The sequence below is a fragment of the Pterocles gutturalis genome, unplaced genomic scaffold (genome assembly GCF_000699245.1).
Source record: "Pterocles gutturalis isolate BGI_N339 unplaced genomic scaffold, ASM69924v1 scaffold38685, whole genome shotgun sequence".
Classification (NCBI taxonomy): Eukaryota; Metazoa; Chordata; class Aves; order Pterocliformes; family Pteroclidae; genus Pterocles; species Pterocles gutturalis.
The window spans coordinates 10025-19713 of NW_010147213.1; the positions used below are offsets into that span (position 1 = coordinate 10025).

The 9689-nt window shown below is 42.8% G+C and overlaps 1 protein-coding gene across 1 annotated transcript; it reads right to left on the reverse strand.

Annotated features, from left to right (window-relative positions):
* Positions 1-4901: 4901 nt before the first annotated feature.
* On the reverse strand, positions 4902-8063 carry ERLEC1 (endoplasmic reticulum lectin 1; the record flags this gene model as incomplete). The annotated part of the gene is made up of 7 exons (XM_010085980.1): positions 4902-4973; positions 5272-5347; positions 5548-5625; positions 6036-6160; positions 6653-6712; positions 7330-7491; positions 7934-8063. Coding segments are annotated over 7 exons (703 nt in total), but the record flags the coding sequence as incomplete, so codon positions are not given.
* Between the last annotated feature and the right edge of the window lie 1626 nt (positions 8064-9689).

A 9689-nucleotide genomic window follows, 5' to 3' on the forward strand; every position in this document is an offset into this window, starting at 1 on the left:
GCCAGCCTGTTGCTGAGGGGAAGACAGGAGCTGGAAGTTGGTGGTTTTCATGCTTGGATGCTGTGAATGGTGTCATCCCAAGGGACCTGCTGGCTTCCCGCCTGCTCGAGCGTCACAGGGAAGGTCTGGAAGCACCAGGCGTGACCGTGAGGTTGTAAAACTGATTTACTGCTGTAATGTGGTTTGTTGTGGGTGTGTTTCCCAGGATGGGGGAGGGTTTTGTGTTGGAGTCTCTTACATGTGAATACATGAGAGGTCTTGTACACCGGAAGTGCTGCTGCATAGGGAGTGATCGTACCTTTTGTGCACTTTAACTAGGAGGGGAAAAAGTAACAGGAGATTTTCCCAGTGTTTGTAGCCTTGAAAGATAGGTTCCTTGCTTGCAGCTAGTTCTGTTCAGGATGCCAACTGAAAGGAAGTCAACCGATTGCATAAAGTGTAGAGCTCTGTCATCTGCTTTGCTTTTTCTGCTGTTGATTTTTTTTTTCCACTCTTCTGTAACTGGCAGTGACTGGAAACTCTTGCAGCAGCCCAAAGGCTCCCTGTCCAGTCCTGAGGGGCTGGAAAACCCCAGCATTGTTTATTCTCCCTGTCTGGTCAGACCAGGCACTTCCCCGCCCTGACAGGTTCTGGGAATTGCCCTGAAGTCATCCATTCTTCAGACAGATCATGACTTGCTTTGGTAGAAGAGACAGGAAATGAAGAGCATTTTGGACATGTCAGGAGAGATTCCTGCTCTGCTTTCAATTAGGGGTAGCCCCCCACAGGCAGATATTTCTCCCGAGGAGTCTTCCGAAGAACTTCAACTAAATACATCTGTGCTGCTCTGGGAACTCGGCCCGCGGTTCCCTCTTTGGGAAGACAGCAGCTCCATTCTAGGACAGGGCACATCAAACTGTGTCTCTGTGGCTGGCCGTGGCAGTAAATCAAAGCGTCAAAAGTGGCAAAGTGAAGAAGAATATTTTTCGGAACGAGAACAATTATTCTGCTGACATGCCATGCTGGCACTAGGCTAACATCTGTTCGTCCAGCACATGTTCTGTGTATTCATTTTTTTGAAGGCAGCCTCTTATTTTAGAGATGGTGGAGGAAGAGCAGCACACAAGAAGGGTCTGAGTGAGTGAGGAAGGTACGCACAACGCAGCTGCGAGCAGAACCGAGGCAGGGTTGTGGTTCCCCACAAGGATTCAATAAAGAGATTTCACTCCTCAAACATGTCGTCTTCCCTTTGCTTGCTGTCTCTCTGCACAGGAATTTTTTTTTGTGTGTGTGTGCTGGAAATATAATTGAAGATAGGAGAGCTGAACTTGTGCAAGCCCTGCACCAATCCAGAGAGGGTGAGCAGCAGCCTTCAGGAGACCCGACCTCAAAGGAGCTTCAGTTGTTAAGGTGGACTTGGATTTGGGTGCTGGATGAAAACTGCAGGTCATATCTATGCAGCTGTATAAATACAATATTTACATCCTGGGAATGCACTTGTCTGCTTCTGCGCAGGGAGAGGGGCTAATACCCTGCAGTTCTATACCAGTTGAGAAAATCTTTCCCAAACCGATTGTTTTAGTTCACCCCTTCAGCTCAGTGAAACTTCCCAGTGACCATCTTGTGTTGCACATTGATCCGCTGACTCCTCGCTACCACCTCTATCAGCTCTATGGATGTCTTACATCCTTTTTGATCTGTTCTTGCAGCTAATAAATCATTTGTGAGTTTAAATGACAATTTAAAATGAGCTCTAGAATGAATCCCTTGTCTGCTGTATTTGAGCAGTGGCTTTGAGCAGAATACAAATAAAGACGTAGCAGTAGTGCCACAACTCTTCTATAGCAAATCCTGATTTCATTTCTGATGTTCAGGCAGCAGGTCTTGGCAAGAAATGAGGGCTGCTGTTCGTGCGCTGGTTTGGGTTGTGTAGGAGAAGTCCGCGGGTGAGTTTTAAGCATTTCTGTGCAGGTAAATTGGGGGTTTGTTAAGGGCTTGTTACTGAGGTTTGTTCTTTCTGTGCAGGTAAATCTCGGGCTTTGGGACCTAAACCAGCTTCTCTGAGGTCTTCTCATAGAAGTAAATACTTGGCTAAGCGGCATGTTTCACTTTCCCAACTCTACTTTCCTTTGATGTAATTTCCTGTGACTAATTGCAGATTATATCGGTACCATTGCTGCAAATTCGCTGCCTGCCATTCGCATTATCTTCCACGTTGCTGATTCTTAGATGAGCATGGAAACGACTGTACTTCCTGGGCTGAGAGACAAACCTGCAGAATATCTCGGGCATAAATCTAAGCAGATCAGCACAGAAACCTGCAGCCCTCCAGTTCTGCTTTGTGCTTTCCATGTACCAGAAGAGGTTTGTTTTCCCCTGTTTTTGGTACTGACAGGTTCCTGCACCCTAGGGCTTGTCTAGGAGAGGGTTGAAGCAGCAAGTTATTCTCAATTGCACATTTCTTTTAGATTCAAATGTGTTAGAACACAAACTTAGGTTGGAATGAATTATTTCTAGCAGTACCAGCCCATGGTCTATGGTACCCTTTGGGCTTTTTGTGTGCATCTTTCCTGCTCCCCTCACCCCTGCCTTGGTGATTCTTTCCCAGATGAGCTGCTGGTCATGGAGAGATGGGAGAGGGTGGAAGAGAAAAGCATGCTCTTAATTTTTGTGTATTTGGGTGCCTGCTGGTAGCTCGGATGCAGGGTAGGAACATGGGTGAGTGTGTTGCTTCCTGTGCAAGGGGAAGTAGAGGCTGAGGAATATGGAGAACCGGATACAGATTTAATGGGTTTGGCAGCAGCATGGTTTGCTCCTAAAAATGGCAAAAGTTGGCATTAGCAGCACTCCGAAGTGCTGGGGCTGCTTAGTCAGAGGTTGTGGTTCCACTTCGCACTGGGGACTTCCTCCTCTGTGGAGAAGTGGCATTCTTTATGTTCTGCAAAATAACTATTCTTATCTTTTCCTCTAATTACCCCAACTGAGGGGTTCATCATGTTGTGGTTTCTCTTCCCTTTAGTATGAATTAGTCTGACAGACGTCAAGGAGGTCTGACGCTGTCCCAACCCACACTGCGTGTCTGCGTTCTGCAGCGGGGCACTGCAGCACCTATGGCCGCATCACACCTGGGCCTGAGTGCTCAGTGCAGCGCTAAGACCGTGTCCATAGGGCCTGTCCTAAGAGCAGCCAAGTAGACATGGGACAGTCTCATTTCCCAATAAAACTATCACGAGGGATTGCACAAAGCTCACACTTCCACCTCCTGCCAGAGCCTTCATGAGAAAATTCACCCAGCACATTGTAAAGACAGCTTGGGGAAGCTCAGGCTAAATGTGTTTTTCTTACTGTATGTTGACTTGGGCTGCGCCTTCGCTGCTGTGGACCTGAGCGAGTGACGCCTCAGGCAGTCCAGAACTGGGAGTAAGGCAGTTGAGGGGTAACGGCAGCTGGAGGAGCTGCTGCCAAAATGCTCGTCTGTAGCTGGGTGGGGAGCCCATCCTGCGGCTTTGCAGGTTGTGCAACAAGTCGCTTTTGTGTGTGGCCAAAGACAACCTTTGGTCAGTGTGGGGCCCAGATTCAGTTAATGAGAAGATGGGTCTGGTTGACTGTTCAGGCAAGTGAAAGTATTTTTGGGAAACTAAGTTAAGGATCTAAAGTCCAGAGAACACTACTTTTGATGTCTTCTCTTTTCTAAAAGCTGCTGGCTAAGTACAAGTAACTTTTTGCTAATTTATCTAATGCTTCACGAGACAGGAGGGGAAAAATCTGGATAGAAGACTCATCCCCCTTTTTCAGTTTCCTCTGTCACATTGCTAAGCCATCAGAAACAAGGCTATGAGCAGGAACAGAGTTTGAAGTTCAATGCTGTATCATCCTGCTACTGATGTTTTGGGTTTCTACTAGATGAGATAATAAAGTGGGTGCTTGCGTTCCAACAGTCTAGCAGTTTAAGTTGGTATTTTGGGTAGTAGTAGACTAGTCATATGCCAAAGGGTTGTCGGATTTCTTCTGGACAGCAGTTGCAAAATTTCTTTACCTTGCACAATGGCTTTAGAAAAGAGGAAACGTAGCGGGCTTACATATGTGACCAAGATACTGATCGTATGCTGTTGCCACAGCCTGAAATGCTGCCCAGCTGCTGCCCCCTCCAGCATAAGCATCCTTCTGAGGGAAGGAAATCCTCAGAGCTACAAACCAGCAAGTTGAAAACTCTTTTTCTTACCTATTTGAAAAACTATTTTTGAAGCATAATGGAAATCTACTTCAGATACAGCTGTTAAGTAATGTTTCAATTAGCTTCTAGGAATGTAGATTGCCAGCAGACTAAAACTTCATCTGCCTGCACCAAAAATCTAATTTGCAGGGTACGCGCACTACGAGAAAGTGGCTCTCCAGCCTGGTATGGGTCATTAAGAGACAGGTGGCTGCACCAAGTCTTTGTCACCGAGAAGGAAACCGCTCAGGCACATGTATGGCACATGTTGGAGTCCAAAGGTCAGCTAATACTGACAGTTCTGACACAAAAAATGTTGATTATAGATCACTGGTGTCATACCTTAGAAGCAAAACAGCGAATCTGACTGATGGCAGTGAGGATGTTCAGCAAAATAAATATATTAAGATGAACCCTACAGTGTTAATATTAAAAAAAAAAAAAATTATACCTTAACAGTGACAATGACTGTAGAACGTGACATACACCAGTCAAACAGAAGTGCAAGACAAGGTTTTAAAAGTTTATCAATAACCTCTTATATACACATAGTTATACACAAAGTAGTTGGCAAGTCCCTCCTCTCACAGAGCTCTGCTGGTGAGGCTGGCTGGCGGAAAGCTGCACTCTGCCTTTGTTGTCTCACAGAGGGGATGTTAACGTGCATGACACCAGCAGGGTTGGTGCAGGTGTGGTGGCTTCACGGGCTTTAGCTGGGCACCGAGAGCAGTCCGTATTCATCTGCTGTGTCCAGGATTTTACAGATGACTGGAGATTCCACCTTGAACACAAAAGAACAAACATTAAAGGCTGAAATAGGTGATAAATTCTTGCAAGAGATTGCAACAGATCAAAATATTAATGACAACAGAGCACAAGAGGTACAGTACTCAAGCGTCGCTTTGTAAAATTTAGGAAGTGCTTTTTACTTTTGGGCATGACCTCTACCGCATATTAACAATGTAACTAGTGTAATTAATAATAATAATCTGCTCCTTTCTCTGAGAAAATGCAATTGCACAGAGAGTTGTGCTTTGTTAGCACGGGATCTTCAGGAATTCAAGGATGTGCTTCCGTACCCCCAGGATGTATTGGCACGAGTGAGGCTCTAACATGTATATGGTCACAGCGTGAGGGGAATCGGATTCTTTACATCTGAAAACAGAAGAGAAATTTTGCAATGTTTAACATGTAATAAGCACAAAACTAGAACATCTGTTCCCTTAGCATCTAGAGCATTTTTGGCAAGCCAACAGCCATTGCTGTCTGAGCTTTATGAAGAAGTCAGAGGCTTTTACCTCTGACACAAGAAGTAGAGACACAAAACATCAGTTTACTAAAAAGAGTTAACTTACTTCAATTTCACAGTCACCTGCCTTGGCTTGTCGGTTAAGTCACAAACATCTCCATTTCCATAGAAATGAGACACCATCCTGCCACAAAAGATTGGAATGGAACACTTGGGAAATACTAAACACACAGCTAGCTTGTGAGACACAGTATCTCATCATTCTTCAAATATTTAACTCCAACATACAGCACATAACTACTTTGTTTTGTATTTCAGTTACTGCAGAAGGAAAGAGTTGTTCACTATTGGAAGATTTTTTCTCTGCATCATATCCAAAGTGTTGAATTACATTTTCGCATGTTGATGTTTCATGTTGGGGGGGACAATGCCACCTATACACCCTGTTCTTGACAGTTTATTATATCCGTTTGTAAACTGACTATTCACGCGCAGCAGAAGTGGACCCTGGCATTCTGTCTTCTCTGTGGCAAGTATGAGACCAATTCAGGCACAGAGAAGGCCAGAGCAGTGCTCTCGTGACGGTAACCGTACCTCACGGTCTGTGTGCCATCTTCTCGGAGATAGAATGTTCTAGCAGCGTTCTTCCTGGACCATTCGATGTGTTCCTCCTTGCTCCAGGTGCCCACAACCACAGAAGTCTTGCCACTTTCCTTATCCTAAAAAAGGAAAGGCTGATAATTACACCTTGTGTTATACCATTAGCACTGGGGATAGTTTAATGACATATAGAATGTAATTTTTAGAGCGAGTCTGCTGCTGTTGATGTAACGTCTTCTTGCCTTTGGGACAAAGGGTGACCAATCTGGTATTAGAGTCAAGAGTCCAGCTGCTGGTCTCTTCAGAGCAGCCACCTGGGCTCTGTGAGATGATACAAGTGTTTCAATGACCAGAAGAGCATCCCCCCCAAAAAAACCCCCTTTTTTCCACTTTGATTATTACTGTGCTCTACCTGACATGGTACCAACATCCCCCTGCATAAACACAGACAGCACAGAGAGCATTTCCTTTTGAAATCCAACTTCTTAAACCCAAGATGTTGGTCAGACAAGAACAGGATGCTGATTTTTTTTCAAATCCCAGACAGATTCTCCAACCCTTTCTTCCCCCGCAGCCCTCTAGTGGTAGAACATAAAACTATTTAAACATACCTCATGATATTGATGAACATATTTGCCGTAGCAGAATTCATACTTCCACCAACCAACACCCTGGGAAGAGGTACAATCTCAGCATTAAAACAAAAGCAACCCCCCCAAAACACCCCTCTCCCGTTCCCTCCAGCCCCTCAAGCACTGGCTGTGTTAACTGTAACACTCCATGGCTATTATGCAGATGTGTCGATTCAAGCTTTGCATTGAGAGAAAAATCTCGTTAGACTAATTGACATAGGCAAGGGAATTCCATCTATTCCAAGATGGGTTTAAGCAAAGAGGATCTATTTTTTGATGTAGACTCCTAGGAGCCACGTAGGACTAAATTCCTTAAACTATCTCTTTCAAAGACAGGGAAAACTTCAGATGCCTTTTCTCTGCTAGCTGTTCTCTCAATAGGTTTTATCAAGTTTTTTTTGTTTGTTCTCATGAACAAAACTAGCACTGAACAATTGTCATGATCTACTTTCATTTCAGTGTCTGTGCAAATAAATTTAATTTCAACAGAAAGGTTAAAGATACATTTCTAGCACGGACTTCAGTTACAAGGAAAGGCAATTATTACGTGTATAAGAATGCAAGTATCAGAGTTCATGGAAAAACTAAACAAACACATAAACCACTATGTGCCATTAAGGACTAGCTATTTTATTACACGTGGCTTTATTTCTCACCCCATGGAAGCAGTAGGAACCACTCAGAAATTCCTTTATAAGTTGGTCATCAGTCAGTTTGGAGATGTGGGTCGTTCCCACAGTTAATAGTTGATGGCTTCCAACAGCAACTGGCTTATGAATGGAAGAAAATTTCTCCTCTTTTGTTGAATGTATTTCTTCCTGAAATTAAAGTATACACAAATATATACCCAAAAGTGTACACCCGCTTAGATTTTGTCTGTCCCTTGCGAACTCTCATAAACTGTATGAAGTTAGTTAATACCCAGTGAAGCAGGCTGTGGGGGAAAAAGCATGAAAGCATTGTTTTCACTGTCTTCAGCATAGCTGAAAAAAAAAATCAAAAGTCAAAAGCTTAACACGTTTGTAAACTGTAGGCTACAAAGACTAAAGAAGTTTTAAATTAGCAGCCCAAACTTATTTGCTTTGTTTTCCTTCCAAATAAGGTAAGTTACAGACAATTTCAACAAGCTTAAAGACTGTCTGAAAGACTGACATGGTCTTACAAAGTTGGGTAAGAGAACTTCTTCCATGGAACTGAAAGCTGTATGTGTTACAACATGGAAAAAAATGATTTTTCTATTTAAAACTGAATAAATCTTACCTCCTTAACCCTTCTAAAAGGCATCTTCAGCATTTCTTGCTGCTTCTCCAGCTGTTCCAGATTATGGGGTTTAAGTGGGGATCCTGGCAGAGACTGGCAAAAGATGTCATTCACAGGGGAAGCCCGGAACCTGTCCAAACAAGTTAGCAATACATCACTTCTTATGCCTTAAAGACAAGACATACTTTTATTAAAGAAAGAAAATGCAAAGAGATGGAGCAGAGTAACACAGCTTTTTCCTTAGTTTGCACTAATGAAGGCCTCACTGAAACACCAATGAGCCTTCACAGAAAATAGTAAAGTGAACAGCAGAGTGAAAATCCTACTGACAAATGAAGCATCTGTTCAGTTTTCACTGCACAGCTCACAGAAAACCCTTTAGAGAGAGCTTGTTTACAAAACAAATGTGCAGACACTGCTTCAGAGGCAAGGTGTCTTTTTTGTGATGTTCTCCTAGGAAGGGTCTGTAATACACAGCAGAAGCTGTACAATAATCACCACTTTAGTTAAAAGAATCTGAAAACATTTCCTAAATAGTAACTACACTCTTGGTTAAATAAGTCCTGTACCAATGAAGCTAGTTTTATCTGAATTTTATTTAAACAACATTAAGACTAATAGTTACAGTAGACAAATACTATTTTTCACTGCCTCCCTCCCTGTCCCACATTCCCACCAATTTTTTTTAAAAAAGTCAAATTGTACCCAAAAAGAACAACAACTAGAACTAATGGATATACCTTTGCTACGTTATCACAAGTGCATTACTGGATAACAGGTGTGCAGGAAAACCATCGGTGGCTGGAGTACTGTTCAGTGCTGTTCCAAGGAACACACAATGGGAAAAGTGCCTGTAACTTAAAATGAGGTTGGTTTGTTGTTCCCTCTGCTGACACTGAGCAGCGTCTCCAGCCCACTATCTCCACTTACCTTTATTTACTAAGATAACTAAGTGGGAGAATAAAGATCTTGTATGTTTATTTTAAGTATTTCCTGCCAGTGGCCAGAAGCCTTCCATGCCTTCCATTTGGAAGGAGGTAGCAGCTCAGGATTTTATTCTTACCAAACAACAGAACAATTGGCCTCTGCACTGTCTATTCTACTGCTGATACAGAGGTTTAAAAGACTCGTATAGTAAACAGATAACAGTGCAACAGATAACACAGTACTGCCAAACCCATCTGCATGAAATAATTTATAATTGATACTAAATATTTAACAATAGCATAACTTATTTACTCTAACTGGCAAGTGTTTATAAAGCACATGACTGAGGATTTTGTCCTTTAGACTTTGTTGCCTGTTTCAGAACAGTGATTAAATACTTGCTTGTTCCGACACCTGTGTTTATGGGAAATTCAGAACTCCCATCTGTTATTTCCCACTTCATTTTTAGGTCATATTCACTGTGCAATTCTGTTTACACTCCTTGAAAGGGTAGAAATCTGTACTGTTGAGAGTAAGGGTGTCCCTTAGATGCATGGTACAATGAAGGGAGGGGGTGAAAAAAATCCTAAACTTGATTTTTAGAAAATAACACTGAAATTGTGAATTCTTAATATGAAAATGAGTTATCCAGCTGAAGGTAAGGCAATAAAGCAGGAAAGAGACAGATGGGAGCTCCTTAAGTTGGGAATACTGCCAAAATAAATGTTAAGGTTATGGCCGAAGACCATGCCTTTGTTTTCTGAAATTAGGGAAGTAGAAATCTATGCACACATATAATGTGCACAGAATCACAGAATGTTAGAGATGG